The 20,603-nt window shown below is 37.9% G+C and overlaps 1 protein-coding gene across 1 annotated transcript in view; it reads right to left on the bottom strand.

Moving 5' to 3' along the window:
• The window catches only part of psda (pleckstrin and Sec7 domain containing a), a 38,402-nt gene extending 20,746 nt beyond the window's left edge, over positions 1 to 17,656 (bottom strand). The window contains exons 1-10 of the mRNA XM_079854710.1: positions 17,496 to 17,656; positions 12,978 to 15,352; positions 12,777 to 12,888; positions 11,514 to 12,045; positions 10,525 to 10,944; positions 3,568 to 3,753; positions 3,167 to 3,247; positions 2,955 to 3,067; positions 2,765 to 2,823; positions 1,918 to 2,007 (exon numbers count right to left, since the gene is read on the bottom strand). Coding sequence (XP_079710836.1) covers positions 1,918 to 2,007; positions 2,765 to 2,823; positions 2,955 to 3,067; positions 3,167 to 3,247; positions 3,568 to 3,753; positions 10,525 to 10,944; positions 11,514 to 12,045; positions 12,777 to 12,888; positions 12,978 to 15,203 — 3,819 coding nt within the window. The 5' untranslated portion in view covers positions 15,204 to 15,352; positions 17,496 to 17,656. The remainder of the gene's footprint in view (positions 1 to 1,917; positions 2,008 to 2,764; positions 2,824 to 2,954; positions 3,068 to 3,166; positions 3,248 to 3,567; positions 3,754 to 10,524; positions 10,945 to 11,513; positions 12,046 to 12,776; positions 12,889 to 12,977; positions 15,353 to 17,495) is intronic.
• Between the last annotated feature and the right edge of the window lie 2,947 nt (positions 17,657 to 20,603).

Genomic DNA, 20,603 nt, shown 5'->3' with positions numbered 1-20,603 from the left:
GGAGGAAAGATACCAGGAGAAGGAAGACTAGAGCTAAGAAGAGAGAAGGGTGCCATTTGTCAGCCAAGGGCTGAGATAAGGGGGATAATATAGATATGGAAATAACCTCAACAGACAGGGCTAAGTACAGTTCAGCAGACTAAGTTTTTTTGCAGATTATAGGGTGAAACAAAGAGCAAGATGGCAGATAGTTAAATGGCTAGAGTGAGAGAGAGAGAGCACAGAAAAAAACAGTGAGGGGGTGGGAGGTGATGGAATAGTGCGAGGCACAGAGTGAGAGGGCGGAGGAGAGAACGAGGGATGAGCGACACACACACAGAGAGAGAGAGAGAAAGCCAGAGGAGAGAGAGAGAGAGTAGGAGGACCAAACGCTTGAAAGGCTCCCCGTGATTTTAAAGCACATATCAGCAGTGTGGTTCAGGTGCGGTCATCATGTGGCTATTATTCTTGTGCAGCCTGGCCTGTAATCCAAGCGAAGGGACTAAAATAGACAAACCCTAAGCACCAGCACGCTGGAGCACAGGAAGTTCATTGACATCAGCTGCTTACATTTTAACAGTTTAAAAGTTAATCTTGTAGCTATGCTATGGTCTGTAATAATGGTTGTAACAACTTAAGTGTACAGACGAGCTGTACATTTCTCCAGAAATGTCTACAACAAAAAGTGCTCTTTATATGAATGGATTTACATTTACATGAACAAGAATATTCTGATATTAATCAGATTATCATGATTATTGACTGACAACATTGCAGTTTTTAGAAATTTGAAGACGTTTAGCATATGCCTATAATATTTAGAATATATCATCAAAAGAGCATATCAAAGTGAAGTATCAACAGAATTGCATTCTGTTATTATTTACAGAGACTATCCTCCGGATTTACAGACAAATCTTAAAAGATAGTCACGGACTAAAATGCACGTTTGAGCGGTTTTAACTGAAAGCAACTTGCACTGGCATATCTTAAAAGATGTCACTGCCATTGTTATGCCTAAATATGCACTCCAGTAAAGTTTTATCTAAAGCACGTTTATAAAAGCTATAGATGACCTAATTAAACTAAGGCCTAATCCTGGCTTAATCTAAACCCTGTCTGTGAAACCAGACCTCTGTGGAAGTCTTCATGGAAATGTATATACATCGGCTACATTGAATATTCCAAATAAGGAATAATCCATTTCTATTCATTTATATCAGCTTAATTTTAAGGACATAGATTTTTTTCTTTTTTAATCAAAAGTGACAGCAGAGGCTTTTACATTGTTATAAAAAAGTTATATTTCAAATAAAAAAAATGTTATTTTGAACTTTCTATTCATCACAGATTTCAAGTTCCTTCAGTTTTCAGCTTTAATGATAATAAATGTTTCTTGAGCACCGTATGAGCATTAGAATGATTTCTGAAGAATCATTTGACACTGAAAACTTGAGTAATGGCTGAAAATTCAGCTTTGCCATCAAAAAAATAAATTACATTTTAAAATATATTAAAATAGAAAATATTTTAATTTTAATAAAATTTCATAATATTACTTGTTTTAATGTATTTTTGATCAAATAATTGCAGCCTTGGTGAGCATAAGAGACATTTTCCCGAATCTTACCATCCCCAAACTTTTATGAAAATTAAAGCTACCGAAGAAACATTTAAAAATACATTAAGTTGGTTAATTACTGTCAAAAACTACAAAAATGCATCGTATTAAACAACAAGAGTGAGCCTTTACAGTATTTCCAGAAGAGAGTAGCAGCACAAAAATGTGCAAGTCTCAAAATATGTTAATTACATACAGGAATATTTAATTAGCTGTGGTGCATGTAAATATATCTTTTATGGCTTAACCTTATGGAATAATTCAATATGCAATATGCAGTGTGTGAATGTGTGTGAATGCTTGAAACCCCTACAAACCTTTAGAAGATCTTTCGGGAAGTCTTGGCCGTCATTCAGGCCCTCCAAGTTACTAATGAACTGCATGCAGGACATCCTCTTCCCGATGTTCTGAATTAGAGAGAGACGAATGGAATATAAATTTACTGTCAGCTGATGCGCTGACCTATTTCACAGTTCCTATGCACTCAACAACACTTACAATACCAAATACACAGCGGCCAATAATCGTGTTAAAATTTTGTGCAAAAATAATTTTGCTTCCCCCGAGTATGATTTTTACTACTACATTTATGGATGAATTTCTATTTTTATTCCTAAATGTAAAACCGGCACTCATCCCCTCAGGGTGGTGAACAGCTCAGAGAATAAAATCCATCCTAAAAACACAGTTGTTTTATCCAAACCAGCTCCTTTCACAGAGACTTCAATCATGTACATGTAAAAAATAATACTAGTAATTTCACAATAAACACCTATTACAACTTCAGACTTACAAGTGTCAGATAATATTATACGATGATATCGTTTTCCACAAAGTAGACAAACATTTCAGAAATGTGACAGGGATACATTCAAGTCAATTTTTGTACACAGCAGTAAAATCCAATTAAAAAAATCAACAATGTATTGATGTTTTGTAGCTTACTGTGTATTACACAAGTAATAATCATTTAATATAATAGTTTAAGAGTGAATTTTAAAGAAATTCTATTTACAATCAGTTTAGATTCAGAAAATGCATGTATCAATGTATATTTTTCAAGATTTTAAAATGGCCTTGATGGCTGAACATGGTTCACGATTTTTTCTGTTGATTTTTCTTATTGTTTGTTATGTTTATGGTATATCAGATACTCAAACTTACATGACCATGCAGATCAGTGTTGAGCAGCATCAGGGCACAAGTCAATGTGTGAACACTATCTGAAATACACAGGCATATAAGTCCCATAAGCTCACACAGAGTCAGAGCAAGAGCACCCCACAGTGTTTCTTTTATTGTAATACACACCAGATGCACATTCATTCACACGCACAATGCTTGTATGGCTTACCTTCATTTGGTATAGTGTTCGGGTTGCACTGGAGGTATCTTTTAGAGAAATGCGATAGTACTCGCTCCCTCTCTTGTGTCTCTCCCACTAGGGCGAACTCTCTCAAAAACATTCTAATAAAAAGACAGCAGGAAAAACAGAATGAGCCTGTTGGCCACGTACAATGAGAGCAAATATTTAAATAACTAAACACAATGGAACAGCAAGCTCACCTCAGTGCTTGATCCACCATCATTCCTGAGAGGTTAAAATAACTTAGATACTCCTCCGCGACCATGCTACTGAAATCATTGCTACACAAGTCATAAAAAGACAAATGCATAAGAAAAGAGGTTTTTGGTTCTCATACTAGGGATCCAAAAGTCAGACCTTTCAAACAAAGCTCACATGGTCAATTTCTTCATTTTAACTTATAAAGTTTGTTTCAAATTTGAAAAAATCCTAAAACTACACTTTTTTAACACAGTCCCCACTGTGTATTTCAACACATTTGTCCTACAACGTGGTATTTATTGTTATCAAAGAAAACTTTGCTTTACAAAAGCTCAAAATATAAAGCAAGAGGAAGGAACTAAAAATAAACGTATTTATTAATAATTAAAATAATTCTTACTTCTTGCTCAGATGACGTGCCACGTCTGACTTCTTAAATCCATCAAGATTGTACAAACGTTTGGCCAGCCGTTTTGCAGCTTGGAGGTCAGCTTTGTTGCCATTGGTCAGAGTTTCAGTGCTGCCCATAGCCAATCGCTCGGCTACCTCTGGATCAGACTCCGATACCGGCCGTGATGGCCTCTCTCTGGAACCAAAGACAAATAATTGTGTGTGAAATGTATATTTGTCATGTGAGGCACTTCTGGGTCTGGGTTGAAGCATTACACAAGGAAAAGTAAAAGAGGTATACGTTTTATTTGTAAAAAGGCAACCCGGATATGATGTGTGAATGTGTTTGGGCTTAAAATCAGTCACCATGCACAACCACACAATATAAGCATACCGAACTACATTTGAATACTGAATATTTGTCAAGCCAGTCAAATCATGAGGTTAAATTTGTTTACTTGCCATCTCTCATGTCTAAACCTGTTATTCTTAGCACTGGCAATGTGATGTAAATAGATCTGATGTGCCCATACAGACTCTTTCCCAGCAGGTCAACTCAATCACAATGTACAGAGAAACCAGCTTTTAATAACTGAAAAAAGGTACATCTAACAAACTACTGTGAGTGCATGAACCTACACCTTTGTCCTTTGTGCACCATTCAAATTCAAAAAAGCCTTATGTCAGACACGTATACACACAAACATACTTCAGCTGGTATTCAGATGTGAATAATGAGAGGATAGAAAGAAGAAAAACTTATATTAAAAGTGTCAAATATGTCATTTAGTCTTGAATAAAAAAAAACTACAGTGTAAAACTCTGGCAAACTAATAACACAAAAGGTCTGATAAACCAAAGCACTACTCTACCTCAGTGACCCAACTCTGCCTTTAAACCACCGCATTCCAAAGTTAGTTAGATGTAGGAGCACCAAAAAGTTCATGCCAGATGCAGATCTCCCCTCTATCCTCTGTCTTTGGTTTGTTCCGAGGATCACCATTCCATACCTCCTCCAACCGGATAGTTCACAAACAAGCCAGGGGAGGAGACTCGAAGAAAGGGGATGAGGGCAGACTGTTTATTCTTGAAACAATGTACAGATAGAATCATGGTAGGGAAAACCAGGAAGAAAAACAGAAAACTTTTCCGCCACAGCTTCTAGGATGTGTGACGAGCTTTTACAAAGATGCTCAGTGACTAACAGACACACCTTTGATAAATCTTGCTGTATGCAAGACATCAGCTGTATTTAGATATATTTATGTGTGTAAATAACAATAACATGACACACATATTATAACTTGTTTGGTGACAGCATGTGAGGGGGAAAAATGCAACTTCTTAGTGCACATGTACACACCCACCGACTATAACCGGTGAGGTGAATACACCGACAAACAATCAGCTCACCTGTGCTGAGGCTCTACAACATTCCAGTGCTTTAACAAAAGCGAACACACCTCTTTTTTAAAGACTGATGACAAGATTTACATACCAAATGAGGAAAAAGATCATGTAATTTAATTTTTTGCATGACGTGACTGCTTCTGGCAGTAGTATCACGTGGGATATGAACATTACATTCCATTGACAACAGGTTGCACTAGAATTTTTGTTTTAGCGTTACTGTTCATGAAAACACTAATGGACAATTGACTGTAATAATAATAAAAAATAATAATACATTTTATTTATAATGCGCTTATCTAAACCCCAAAGCGCTAAAAAAAAACGCTTTCATGAATTTCAGTAGGAACGTTTGTCTCGCAATCTCGGTATTGTAATCGTGGGCACTTCGTAATCGTGTAATCGTGGGCACTACGAATTATTTTTTTTTTTTAGAACGCATTTAAAGAATACTTTTTCATCAAGCGGTAAAAATGTACAACACTGTGTGCGTGTGCTGGTGCTACGTCAAAGAGTCACGTGCACTCTAATGTAAACAACCCCAACGTGCATGAGACACTCTGAATAGAACAATGGCTGTGTGTGTTTAAGGATTTGGCACTTCATCTGGACTGAAAGACTGATGGACCCTGGATGGAGTATCGCTGTATTGTTATGGTATGGCAATGATGACAATTGTTACTGTTCTTTCAAGCATTTCATTAAAAAAAGAAAGAAAAAAATGAGATAGAGACAAGCTGAATGAAAATGCTCTTACTGTCACTCTCTGACAGTAGATGGCGCTTATGGAACAGCTAAACCCCCATACAAAGCAACTTTCATTTTCTGAACTGTAAATGTGTCAAACAGGTGTTTATCACAACAATTACTTAAAGAATTAATAGGACGTTTATTTTCAAACATAAACATTTTTACATTTTAATCTGGACTAAAACATGCCCTAGGCCTAGATATTGATTGAATTTTTTCTGATTCTTTATTATAGTTTGGTAACACTTTACAATAAGTTTCCATTCATTAATATTAGTTAATGTAGAAATTGCTCATTGTTAGTTAATGTTAGTTAATGCAACAATAACTAAATGGGGCCTCACTGTACAATGTTACCCATTGTTCTCTAAGTACTTTTGCACTTTAATCTGTTTAAAGCATTTGTTTACTTCATATATTTTTTGTGTATTGTTTTATTGTATTTAAATGTTTTTGGGGTTTTTTTGTTATAAGAAAAAAAGTTATTAAACCTGTTAGGAGGACAACACTTTTTAGGTTACTTAACGCCTGAATTTATAAAGCTGTATATAAAAAAAAAAATTCTGTGTGTTTTTGACTTTAAGTAGATGGAAAATAATGTTGAGATTATCAATTTCACTTTTGCACAACAAATAAATAGAAATTTTGGTATGTTGCAAATTTGCGACAACAGGCATTTAGGGTCATTTTGGTATGTTGCAAATTTGCGACAGTGGGCATTTAGGGTATTTTTTTACAAAATGGAAAAATTAATAAAATACATTTTCCCATCTCAGGAATGTAGATTTTATTCATGGCACAAAGTTGTTAAAACTTATAAACTTTATACTTATAAACTTTGACAAATTAATGAATCTTGACAACAGCAAGAAACAAAACACTCTCCTACTCCCTAACATTGACAGTAGTTTTTATACATTCCATGTTACACTCTGTTTAACTCTTTCCTTGTTTCTCCAGTGCATACATTATATATTCTTATAGTGTTATATCCTAACATGCTATTTTTTGTGGGGAAAAAAATAATAATTTTTTTGGGCTGAAACCATCTAAATACAGCATTATTATAATATGTAGCCATTAGCCCAATCCAGCCGTTATGGACCAATGTCGCAAATTTGCTACAAACAGAAATCTACAAAGTACGTAAAAAATATTCGTCACATGAAGTCTATATGAATAACATAGCTATAGAAGCAATCAATAAGCTGGTACATATTTTTATCTTAGCACAACTTAACTCATTTTGGGAAATTTATCCACATTTGCGCACTTGATATGCGGATTTTGCAAAACAAAATATTAGCTTCGGTGAACCGGATGTAGTTCCCACTCCGACCGCTCCTACGATAAACCAGTGCGTGCAAAATGTTCCTAGGTATGTATCGAATGTGCACAAACAGGCATTGGGGGAAAACACACGCTATCTCGCCTGCAGTCTGAATGGAAGGGGTTTGTTGCAAATTCGCGACAGTGGGCGTTAAGGGTCAATACCATGATAATAAAATATACCGTGATAAAAGCTTCAGCAATAATCATTATATGAAAATTTGGTACCGCCACATGCCTAATAGTTAAAGTGCTTATGTTTTGTCAATGCCGTCAGTCATATGATGATCCAAATGAAACAAACTTGACTATTACTGTGGTTACCCCCTCAGGCGAACGCTATTTCTGGCAGCGAGCGTTTATTTACCGTCAGGTGAATATGTGCCCTAATTAATCTAACTTTCTAAGTTTAATGAAATATTTAAAACCCCCGATTAAAAAAATACATACTTCATGTACAATTCTTTTAAGACCCCCTGAACCTTTTATTTTGACAACAAGCTTTATTTAGGAGTCAGACCGCCCAAACACCCACTTAATTCGAACCCTGGCTAAAATTGAGTTAAATTGAGATCATAATGGTCCTCATAAAAACCTTGAAGTGCAATGGTTCTCAGTAATAACTATCTACCAGAAAGGGTGAATGAGAGCACTGATCTTTTACTGTGATAAACTGAGTTGCCTAAGGTATTCACCACAAACTACTCAGAAAGTGAAATTAGCTACCTGGAAGTCACTACTCTAAATGTACATGCTATAATCAAAGTACTATGACAATGTACATGTGAAAATGAGGAAAAGAATTCATTAGCTACTTGACAGCACTGATATATATATATATATATATATATATATATATGTGTGTGTGTGTGTGTGTGTGTGTGTGTGTGTGTGTGTGTGTGTACGACAAAAAAAACCTTGTTATATATAGACCAGGGTTATTATGATTACAAACACCTTAAAAACATTTTCGCTACTTGAAATATAATAAACGTTAACTGAAATAAAATAAAAATGTAAAAACTTTTATTCCAGCTAGTTGCCAAGACATTATAACGAAGTACTAAAATAGCTAAGACTGAAATAAAAATGAATAAAAAATATAGACATGTTAAAATAAACGAAATTACTAAAAACTTTAACGTTAAACATAAATTCTAAAAATAACAACTACCGGTACATAAAAAAAAAAAAAAAAACCTGTAATAATATCTCTATGATACTAAAATAATACTGATACAGAGCAGAATTTTTTCTACTCACCGGTATATGGCAGGGTGGGGGGCATATTTGTAATTATCCTCCAAGGCCCCACCCCTCCAGCAGAGCACATAATGAGCCATCACACGAGGCCTGCCCCTTCACACCTCACATAGCCAGATGACATAAGCTTGCTTATAAACGCAGCATCCAGCCTTCCACATTTTTCTCCCCTTCCCTAAACCTCCTGCTGTCCAGAAGCCTGAGGAGGCTTTAGAAGAAATGTGTCTCTCTGCGTCTGCAAGTATCTTGAACTGTAATTAAAGTCTTTCAGTTGTCGCGTTGCTGATTCTTTTATTCTGCTCCAAACTTTTATAAGCGCTTTTCGTACCCATAGTGTAGTCAAAGGCTTGATACAACTGTCTTATTTTCTCTCATTCTTTCTCTCCCAAAACACTGTTCCCTCCCGCTTGCCTGGTTGCGTGTGTTTGTGGATGTGTGTTTCTCTACTCTTGTCAGCTGAGCTATTTTTCGCTGGTGGATATGGTCTGTGTTTCCTTTCACAACTGTTTACTCCCCCTTTTCCCTTTTCTCCAACCCTCTCTTCCTCTCTTTGTCTTGCCTTGTTACTTTGTGCCGCCATTAGTCTTTGTCGATCTCCATTTCAACATGGTGCTGAACACATTGTCTGTCTCATTAAAAAAGATACATTTACTGTATGTCCAATCTATGAGAAAGTATAAAAGTCAGAATTATGTGTTAGAATATCGGTTTGCGTTTCTTTAGTATGAATGGCCGTTTAAATGAAATATTGGACAGAGGTGAAAAATACAGCCCTGGTGAAACGGTAATAGATTGTTTTTCTCTCTATTTAAAACCCTGAATTCACAAGACAAGTTAATCTTCTCTCACCATGGAGACCGAGTGTGCCTGGCAAATATCCAAGTCTATCTGGCCCCATGGCAGGGGAAGGAATGTAGTGGATGAGCCAGGTATCAAAGCAGATAGTGTCGGCTTTCAGGCCCTCTTAATAACCACACTAAACTCAGATCAAACAATATTCCTTATTGTAGGGGACTTGAAAACCTTATGCCACACTAAAATACCCTTCCTTCTGATTGTTTTTCTCCCCCCTTTTAAAATGATACATCTAAAATTATTTTTGCACATAGAACAAGAAACAAGGTTTTGATTTTTTTTTAAAACAAGAAATAGTGTTTTGCCTGTGTGGAGTCAGAGCTGCACTCTGATTTATTTTGACAACAGACAAGAAGGAGTAGTAAGGGATTATAGGCCTAAACACAAATCTGACCCTGAGACTGTGGGTCAGTCAAAGCCCCGGAAGGATCTTATGCAGCCATTACCAAGGAGAACTTGTTTAGTAGGAACTTTCTTCTTATATTACTGCTTGCTATACAACTGATCAGAAACAATTTCTCTGAGGATGATTTGAAGCAAGCCCTGCATTTTAACAGACAGGAAAGAGCACAATCCCGAATTAAACAGTTCACACTACATTCATCAAGGGCATAAGTGAGAGAAATGTATCTGAAGCTCTTGCCTAAACAAATCATCAAGAAAAGCAACTGAGCTAGTAACTCATAACCCAATCACATAGCTCGGCTCTGCCCTCTAGTGGGAAATACTCAACTGTAGATTCATTTTGTAAACTTATCCTAGAAAGCCCGTTAAAGTCAAATGAAATCAAAATGGACAATTCTTATTTTTTTATGGAATATTGCACTATTATAAACAATACATCCATGCACATAATTTTTTTTAATTAATGTGCCCTCATAACATTGAATCAAATTAACTTCCCTCTCTTGCAACAACATTCTCTGATGACATGACGGGAGGGCGGGACAACCTGTCACTCACATGAGATCACAGCAATAGACCCAATTAATTCCCAATGGACACAATCAAGTCCCACCCTAAATTTTTTTTCTTGTCCGAGAAACCGTTTCACCCGGATATACTTCACAATGGGGAAGAAAAGACTAATGCAACTTTTACTTCATGCCAACTTAAAAGCTAATTATTACACAAGCTGCTTTTCCAAAACATTCAACCATATCCATACTGGCTGGGCCGGATCGACATGGAATGGAACGGTTAAGCAAAGAGAACGGTTTGGCCCGACGGTGGAAAAGTGGCTATAGAGTTGTGAGAACCATCTGTCCTCAAAACAACTATGGCTTGACACTATACTGTGGTGGTGGGATATTTATGACAACTCATTAGAAAAAATGAAAATCACCAGACTGCAACTAACCTTATGGCAGCATCTGTGTCAGAATCAGGCCTGGGGACTTGATCAGAGCAGGCTCCACTGCAGAACGGACTCTCTTCTTCATAGACACCGCTCTCTATGGGATCAGACACAGCAGGTGGTTCGGGGCACGTAAGAGGAGCAAAGCTCAGTTCGATGATCTGCTTGGCACTTTCGCAGATCTGACTCTGGATCTCAGGAGTGAGAGTCGGAAAATCAAAAGTGAAGACTGGTGGGCCACTAGGAGTAATGTCTTCACTATCCAGGCTGCTATAAGAGGTGCCCTTGGCACGGTGTGACTCCATAATGCTCTCAAAGTGTCTGCTGAAAGAGTCCAAGCCATCTGATGAGATTCGGCACGGGCTGGTCACAGAGATGGGAGACTTCAAAGCCGTGTGGCTGTCAGGCTGGCAATCTAGGGGACTATAAGAGGAACATAAATCATAGATGCACTCCTTTGAGTGGTTTGTTTGCATCATTTATAATTAATTTAAAATGTTTGATGCCACAGTACTGCAAATATGATGACAACCTTTCTAAAATTTAAATTGCAATTATACATTTTCACATATAAAGACGCAGTTAATTGTGAGAAAAATAGAAATGTAAAATATTATCTAAAAATAGTTAGTTTGTATTTATATTTATTTATTTTATAAGTCTTATTTTATAAGACTTATTTATAAGTCTTTAGAAATCAGAATGAAAGTTATAATGTAAATGTAAACTTATTTTATATTATTAATGTATTTATTTATGTATAAACACTTTTTTGTATCAGAACTTTTCCTCAGACACCCTAGCACTCCATTACAGCCCCCCTGGACATCCCCTCTTGTTCTTATTTACCCCAAAGTCTTCAAAAAGGAACCAAACAACACGAAGCAGGCAGGGATACAAAATCAAAACCTTAAACTAATTCCTTAAAAAGTTATGAATTCTAGCCATTTTGGTCAAATGAAAGTCTATAGTAGTATCTATTCCACACTCACCCTCTCAGTAGTCGACTAAACACTTCATCTCCCTCAGGTGTGGCATTTTGCCTCTTTTTGTCGCCTTGCATCCTCACACTGGCCCAGCTCACCACCTCTTCATCTTGCAGCTCCTCCTCACCATCTGTGTGTGGGCACAGCATTCCCTCCAGGGGGCTGCTGCTGTTAGTGCCTGAGGTATCCAGCACACTGCGGTTACTGCCAAAAGCAGAGTCCACTTCCTCCTGTTCTGCTAGCATCACCTCATCAAGGTCTGTTTCCCTGTAACAGCGCAGGGACACCGCATCTATGTCCGTCTCTGAATATTTGACAGTGCGTTTGATGATGCCGGTCATATTGGAGGACCCTACTGTGGGATGATGGTTGATTAACTCCACTTTGACTTGCTGTACATTGTGGCATGAGGATTTCGAAGAAGCGGTTGATTTACAGTGTCTTAAGTATGATGTTACAGGCCTTAGCGGGGTAGACAAGGGTGAAATGGGTGTCGGAGACTCGCTGGAACAGCCACTGGAGGGTGCAGTGGAGGAGCCTGGAATTTGTGTGAACAACGAAAAACAAAGAGTGTCATGGTTTAAATTTTAAATAACACAAGTCTCTGAACAGACAAAATGCATACATTATACAGTTATATTTAGAATTTCTAATTTACAGTTTCAGTAAATAGTAAATGGTTTTAGACACATTTTTCAAATATTATTGCAAAAGCTTTTATCAGAATGAACTTACAAAAAAGGACATTATTAAATAATAATTGTATGTCCTTAGGTCCTGTAGCTCAACTGGCAGAGTATGGCCATATCAATGCCATGGTCATGGGTTCGATTCTCAGAAAATATGTAGATCGATAAAAAGTATGGCTTGAAGTTGTTTTGGATAAAAGTATCTGCAAACTGTATAAATGTCAAGGTGAAAGGAAAAACGACATAGAAAAATTCAAGTGACTCATTCTCCGCTACCTCTACCAGAAAAAAAATGTAGCAAAGCTGTAACATTAATCCATTTAAAGATCATGATAGTAAAGAGAAAGTATAACACCTTGAGAAGTGATAAGGGGTAAAAAACAACAACAACACAAAGTTTATAGAGAAAAAAAATCCTAATGTAATCCTATGGAGGATGAGGCTTGTTATATGATTGGATTTAGCATTTGTTGAGGCAAACAGCTTGTTCACAAGGAAAGGCAAAATAAATAAAGAAGGGTGACATTTCAGAGAACTGACTCCTGGAAGTCTGAGTTGGGCATTTCTAAGAAATTCTCACCCTTTGTTTCATGTTGGTCTTCGGAGTGGGACCCAAACAGGAACTCCCATTTGGCACGAGCCATCTTCTGAGAATGCAAGGAAGTCCTCAGCAAAAATGGTCCACTTTCAGACTACAACACAAAACTGAATTATCAAATAACAGTATACAGTGAATCAGAGCATTAGATTAATCTAAAGATGTGTACCAAGATGGAATCACCTGTATGCCTGTTTTTCCAGAGTCAGAACTCTTCTGGCTGGTTCTGCTAGATGTCTCCGAGGATATGCAGTCTTTCTCATGTAGAGTGCTATCTATAAGGCTGCCTGTGACTCCACTGGAGCTCTGTGATGCTGTCCCACTCCATTCTTTGTTAGCCCGAGTGTCATCGTTCATCTCATTGCGCTGCATTAAGACCCTACAATGGTTCTCTTGAAAGCCCGGTGTAGCTGGACTATTCCTCTTATAATTTTTCACCTCCTTCAAGCTTTCCTTGTCTCTGGCTAAGCACTCTTCTATCCCATTCTTTTGGTGAAAGGTCCAACTTGCTGGAGTCTCTGGATTAGGCCTTGTGAATGGTCTCCTTCTGCTATCTGGACTGTCTTTGTGACCTTTGAGACTCTCATACTGCCAACATTCATTGTTAGTTGTATGACTGTTTCTTGTGTACTGGGAAGGTAGGTGCCGGTGCAAAGTCGGGCTGTCCTTTCCCTCCAACTCTGTTCTCTCTATCCGTGGGTCTCGTATGGGAGAGGATGATATTACATCTGATCGGTTCAACCTTGCTGGAGCTGCAGGAGATGTACTTCCAATGTGGGGTAAAAGAGGGGTTGTTTGAACAGAGGGGTGACCAGTCTCGACAGACTCGTGTTTCCAATGGTGCTCCTGAACAGGAAGTTTGCAATTAGAATGGGGTTTTGATTCTGGGCCTTGGAAGCTAGCATATAGTTGAGGCTCTCTTGAATGCCCCAAACGGGGACTGTCAGACCTCACTGTGTCTGTCGACGATTGGGTTGGGGATGGAGACCTCCTGGCTTCCATAAGTATGGAGAGTTTGGTGGCTTCCTCCGCTAGTTTACGAGCCATGTCGGGACTTGTTGCTGGGGATACGCTCCTCCTTCCACTCAGTAGGTTAGCTTCTTCTTCTACCTTATTTTTGGAGTTGGCCAGGTTGAAATTAACTCTGTGGGCTTGCCGTGGACTATCACTCATGGAATGACTGACTCGTTGATTGCTAGATGGTTGAGATACAATCATAGATGGCAGTTCATGTTGAATAGCTGTAGGCTTACAGGATGGTAAATTTGGCCGATACCTATACCCTTGTGCTCTTTGATTTGAGACCTCCTGAGTGTTGACGGTTGAGTGTGACATGGTAAAGTAGGCTTGCTTGGCATGGTTAGACAGTTGGTCAGTAGCAGGGCTCCTAGGAAGTCTATAAAACGAACTATTCCGCTCATGATCCATGATTGTTGCTTTAGTGGGCAGGGTCCTAGAACTGCATGGTATAACCGGTGACCCAGACCAAGACTGACAGCGACGTTGTTCTCTCCTGACATCGTGACCTCTATCAGGACAGTTGCCTGCCAGTTTTTGCATTAGTTGTGGGGAACCAAATTCCTCCAATGCCCGATGGGTGGCTTCTCTGGCAATAGAGTCTAGAGTTGCCCGCCTAAAGCTGGGGGTGCTCATATGTGACGTCCCCAAACCTTGACTAAGCTGTTTTGAGCTGCAGTTGTTCATGGACTCCAAGCTGTTCTCCAACCACATTGGGTCACTAAGCCTTTTCCTGAGGTGGAGAGGGGTAGCTCGATTCTCCATGGTTCTGTTGAAGGGATTCTGAGGCTCGCTTTGGCACAAAGAGCTATACTGACCCTCTACAGATTTAATTTTAGCTTTTTCAATGTAACTGAAAGTGGCAAAAGATCGTCTCCCTTCATCTCCTCCCTTCATCTTCGTTGGGCTGCATGCCTTACGAGTTCCACTGGGAGTAGGAGGAGCAGTAAACCATCCTGAGAAGTGAGGGTCCTTTCCAAAGAAGGGGTCGCGTTCAGAAGGAGCACACACCAAGTGACATGTATTTCCAGTGGGTCCTGTTTGCAAAGCAGAGAGTAACTGGCTTATCTCATCATAAGGTAGACTCTTTTGTTGGGAAGCCGGTTGTTCCGAGTCATGTCCTGGATGTAGCTGAAAACTTACGGAGTGTCTAGATGTTGATTTAGTGGAGGCCAGGCTCTGAGTGCTGCTTCCACCTTTATGCAGGACTCCACGTGGAGATGTCCGGTCATGTGGGGCATTGGGGCCACCATACTGAGACTGTTGAAGGATGTCTGGTGCTGTCAACATGAGGGAGTCTGTTTTCTCCACATCTCCCAGGTCTTTTCCCTCTTCATCAGTAACAGACCTCACCTCTACATAGAGGTGGAGGATTTTACCTGATTGAGACATGACTGACCAAAAGCAGCCTGCAGATAGCACAACACCTGTTCTCTATAATTGATTAATCAACACTGGTCATCTTGTTTGCTCTGGAAGTTTGTTGGCGTTCACATCTGAGAGAGAGTTTGGATGAACTCCAATATCATCCTCAAAATTACCTGTAAGAAACAAAAAAAAAGAGAATTTACTAACATCTGTTGAAACAAATTCCTCCATCAGTTAGGAAGAAAATGCACCCATTTTCTTTTAAATAATACCAAGTCTGTTACACATTAAATAAATAATAATTTGATCATTTTTGTTTTACAACTTATGTTATACAGTATTTCAATAAAGCCTGACATTTATACATTGACCCACATATTAGCTCTATTCTACAGTATTTTGAACTCTCATTTGAAGTGACATCTATTAAAAAGGAAAATAAGTGAAACATTTTCTCTAAAGCAAATATCTTGTGTAAAGAGACTTGTGAACTAACCACCTTGACTCCTCTTGCTATACTGTACTCCTCTAAATCAAGCTGAGCATGTTTACTAATGGCAAGAGGGTCTAACTGTGTAACATGCTAATTAAAGAATGTAAAGCAAACTCCAGATACGCAAGCACCCCAGTATTACTACTGGCAGGTTCTCTGCCTCACTCCCTCTTCATATTACATACATAGTTGTGACTACATTTTACAGTAGCTCTCTCAGAAGTATAGCAATATATAATATGATTACCTACTTGACTTGAAGGAATTAATGAATGAATCCTTAAATGTAATAAGATGATAGACAACACATTCTACTCACACTGAAAAAAAGCAATACAACTAGCATGGTCTGGTGTCTCTGACCAAAGAACCCATGCTGGTTAGGCTAGCTGGTAGCTAGGCTAGCTAGCTGCATCCAAAACATAACATATCCTGGTGACCATACAGAACTATATAGATTTTTCTCCTGTAATGGATTCAGAAAAGCCTTAACATCTGAATTAGACTGCAATCACCTTTACAAAACCATGAAGTCAGTTCACGTTAAATGAAATACAGTATACCTACTGCATACAGCTCAGAGAAGAGATGAGGCTGATCATTACAAACTACCCTAAATGATTCACTCTCTTTAATGCACATAAGCTATTCTAACCTCTCACATGCAGTCTGCCACAGCTGCTTGTGTTCTGTCAGCTCTTGTGAAAGTGGGGAAGTGTGGCTGCGATTGGACATGTGCCAGGTGTTGCGCTCAATTGATTGAGTCGTATGCACCCGGCATCATGACCACCACTGCAGTTATGGGGGAGGAGGCAGGGAAGGATAGTGCATAGTTTTCCTTAAAGACAACACACAAGCTCAAAAATATGAATGGGAGCTCTTTAGGTCTCTCTATCTCTCTCTCTCTCTCTCTCTCTCTCTCTCTCTCTCTCTCTCTCTCACACACACACACACACACACACACACACACACACACACACACACACACACACACACACACACAAACACACACACTCACACACACAATACAAATCCTTTAGCTGAAATGTATTGAATGTATGCTACTTGCCTAGTAACTTAATCCGTTTTACATGTTCCAAGGTAACCTGTAACAACCTGAAATTGATCTCCCTTTTATTAACTCTTTGGATCAAAGTCCTTGACTGAAAGAACATGCCACATTCATGACAATACTTGTGCTAAGTTAGCTAGAATTAACTAGAAATATTAAATTGAATTTGTTCTCTTAAATATTTATGTGATTTATGTATGATGAACAAAGTTGAGGATCATTTTTAAAAGCATCTATGAAATTGTATTCATCATTATAATTTACTTTTATTATACACTACAGAATATTTTGTTGTTTATAGTACTAAAAAAAAAACAAAAAAACAACAACAAATGTTTCTTTGTATTTTCATGACAGGTAATTTGCACAAAAAAACAAAAAACACTTTTGCTTTCACATCTTTAAAAGTCCCAACAATTACAAAGAATTAAGTTAAACCTATAATAATAAAAACTAATATTACAGAGCTGATACAACATGTCCATTAACTATTTTGACTTTCTCAGCAACTGAAATCATTGGTGTACTATTTTATTTCTATAATCACTGAAAATGACTAAATTAGCTGAAGTAAAGTTATTCAAATGCATATATTTTACATATCTACTTTCTGTTACGCAGGCCATTTAGACCTACTTTTTCTGTGCTGTAGCTAATAGGATTCCTTCAACCCCTCCTCCTGTCCTCACTCCTGTATCTGTTACATGAACAGGCACATAGAAACCAATTACAGTCAAACCCCTCCCTTTACCTGTTAACTCCCCTCTCAACAGCTCCGTCCCATCCGCTACACAGCAGCAGTGGGAACCCAGAAAATCCCCTCCTTTAGAGTCTTCAGAAAAACTGGCTATTCATGTGTTTGTGGTCTCTGTGGCTCCCTCTCTTCTCCACAGAACACAAACAGCTCTCTGCGCCTTACTGGCTCACGCATACTGGATTTACGCCACCCACACGACTTAGTGCGTCTTCTCCAACGTCCCCCCCCCCCACACACACACACACTGAAAACCTGTCTTAGCCCAACAGGACTTCCTGCACTCACCCTGTCACTCACATTCTTAAGACCCACCTCATTCTAGAACTGAGCCAACCAGGTGCGCCAGCTCTCTGTCTGTTCTGTGACAGGTGGCAAAAGGTTCAGCTCACCCGCAGAGGGGGGCCTAGCCAGAGGGAAAGCCCCTTGTAAATAGATTTACACAGTAACGGGTTGAGAAAAGGCCACTGGGATTACATCTGAACAGAAACATGAGTCTCAGCAGACTATCACAGTGTAAAAAAACTGTGTGTGAATTTAAAGTATGTCATAGCTACTAGTTGCTGTTCATTCGCTGTCATTTTTACAATATTCTAATTATACTGTAAAGTGAAAAAGAAATGACTGTCATGCGGCAGAATCATAATGATTAGCTGTGCTTGCATTAGTGTAAACTCTTAGCTACTTACAGATTATCTGTAATAGTGTCAACAGCATATGTGCTTCTGTTCCCAGCATGCATTGTCGCATTCATTTGTTATTTAACGTTTTCATTTGTATTGTTACTACATGTATTTGCTGGCTTATTTTGCTGCTGTTTGTGATTTTGCTAAATGAAAAAAAAATAATAATCCCAAATCCAGTAGTTAAAGGAATAGTTGAACATTGAACATTTTGACATCTCATTCCAAAACTGTATGACCTTTTTCTATATTGAAACAAAATAACGTATTCTGAGAAATGTTTCAGTGTTTTTATTTTTGTCCCTAGATTGGATTTGCTCAAATGTTGTTTGGTTCCCAACGTTGTTCCACAGAAGAAAGTTGGTCGTACAGGTTTGGAATGAGGGTGAGTAAATGTTGACAATTTTTATTTTGGGGGTATCCCTTTAAATGCTGAAGATCACTTGTGATGCTCATTGTATCTAGGCTTTTTAAAGTGTTAAACCTTTTAATTAACCTTGTTGAGCACTGCATTATGACTTGCTTTTTTTGAGTCACTCAAATATTTCATGCATTCAGCACAGTCTATGGGCTAACAGCACTACGCTTGCTCCCTCAAGAGAACTGTTACATAAATCAGCAAAACTTCAAGAGTCAAAGCCATGGTCTAGTGGTTAGTGCTTATTCACTCTCTCCCTATAACTTCCTGTCCCCCTTCACTATGTATAGTATAATATAGTATAGTAGTTAACATGTGACAGCAGTTTCCTGCATTGTGACATGCAATAATTCATCTAAAATAATTTAATCTTTTTCTTATTTTAAAACATGTTAAAATATTGTGTAATTAACATACTCAATGTTTTATGACCTCATACTAATTTTGGCTATACGGATTATTTGTATGCTAAAATTCTAAACTACTATAAGTAAATAAAAAATATTTACAATCACATATACAAAGTCTGAGACCATAGCAAAAGTGCATTTTTATAATTTATTACAAAATAATTACAAATTATATTATTAGCACAACAATTTTGAGAAACTTTGTTATTTAAACTTTGTTTATTAGCAGGATTAAATTAGACTTATTTCAATGAGGACTTTTGGTTCCCAGAACTTCCCACTGCACTGTATATACAATTTTTAAGATTTTCATGTTGAAACAACAACAACAACAACAAAAACAACAACTGATGTCCATGTTATTTGTAAACTGTCCATATCTATCCATATATATCTAACCAAAAAGGGAATTACATGATGTGAAAGTAGCTTTAAGAGCAAAAGGTTTAGGCATAAGACATAAGTGTGCTATACAAAAATGTTGTACAACTCGACTGACCTCAGAAGCTCTGGGCACTGGGTAGAGCTGTCCTGCATTACCTACTATGTTATTTGAGAGCTTTGGAAAGAATACTTGAATACTCAGACTGACTGCTCTTAGACTTTAGCTTCTAAGGTGACTGATAACTACAATGGATGTATAGGGTATACACCAGGTCTATGCTAAAAAATTAAAGCACAGGAGTTCAAAAATAGATTCATAATATAAATACATGATTTTCTGCAACAACTAAAAGTGTTGGTATGTAATGGTTGTTCTTTATTTATAAGAAACACAAATAGAGGGACAAGCAACTTCACATACCTGATGGGACCATGAAGAGTTGCAGATGTGGCAGATATTTGATGCTTCATCATTTCATTGTGTATGTGAGGTGCTGAAGTGGACAGCTCCGCTGTAATTAGAAAAACTCCAACAGCAGACAAAGAAGTCAGTATACTGTACTTGTTCCCGTGTCTTTAGGGAGTGCCTGTATCACATTATCAGAGCCCTGGCAGGAGGCCCATCTCAGCTTAAGGTGGACTACAACTTTGTCAAGAAGAGTTTTCTATCATCTAAAGCTGGTCAAACTCAGGTTTTATGGACATATCCAAGACCATAAGCACAGTCATGCACAAAACAAATCTAAAATCTATAGTTATATCTCAATATATCTTGTTAGTCCTTGCAGTTACTTTGACAATTTGAACTAAAATTTAACTTTTTAATTCAGCAAGTGCGTAGGTAAAGGGATAATACAGCCAAAAATGAAATTCTGTCATCATTTACTCACCCTCGTATTATACAACAAGAGAAAATGAGGTCCAAAACCGGATTGGACCCCACTGACTTTCACTGTATGGACAGAAAACACAAAAAGGATGACAGAATTGTCGTTGTTAGTAAACTAACTCTTAAACTAACTTTTAAATAAAAAAGACACAGTGGTTTATTAGATATAATTTGCATGTTGTCAACATTTTTCTCCTTTTCCTCACACTTCTTTTCAGGTTTAAAACACCCAGAAGGTTAATCATAGTTATCCATCTTTGCAGAAATGACAAAAAAGAACCAAAGAGAATGTGAGATATTTACTGTGATAACTACACCAAA

The sequence above is a fragment of the Squalius cephalus genome, assembly GCF_949319135.1.
Source record: "Squalius cephalus genome assembly, chromosome: 21".
NCBI classification, from domain to species: Eukaryota; Metazoa; Chordata; class Actinopteri; order Cypriniformes; family Leuciscidae; genus Squalius; species Squalius cephalus.
Note: the sequence above shows the minus strand (reverse complement) of the source record. Positions and strands in the feature narration are given on the sequence as shown.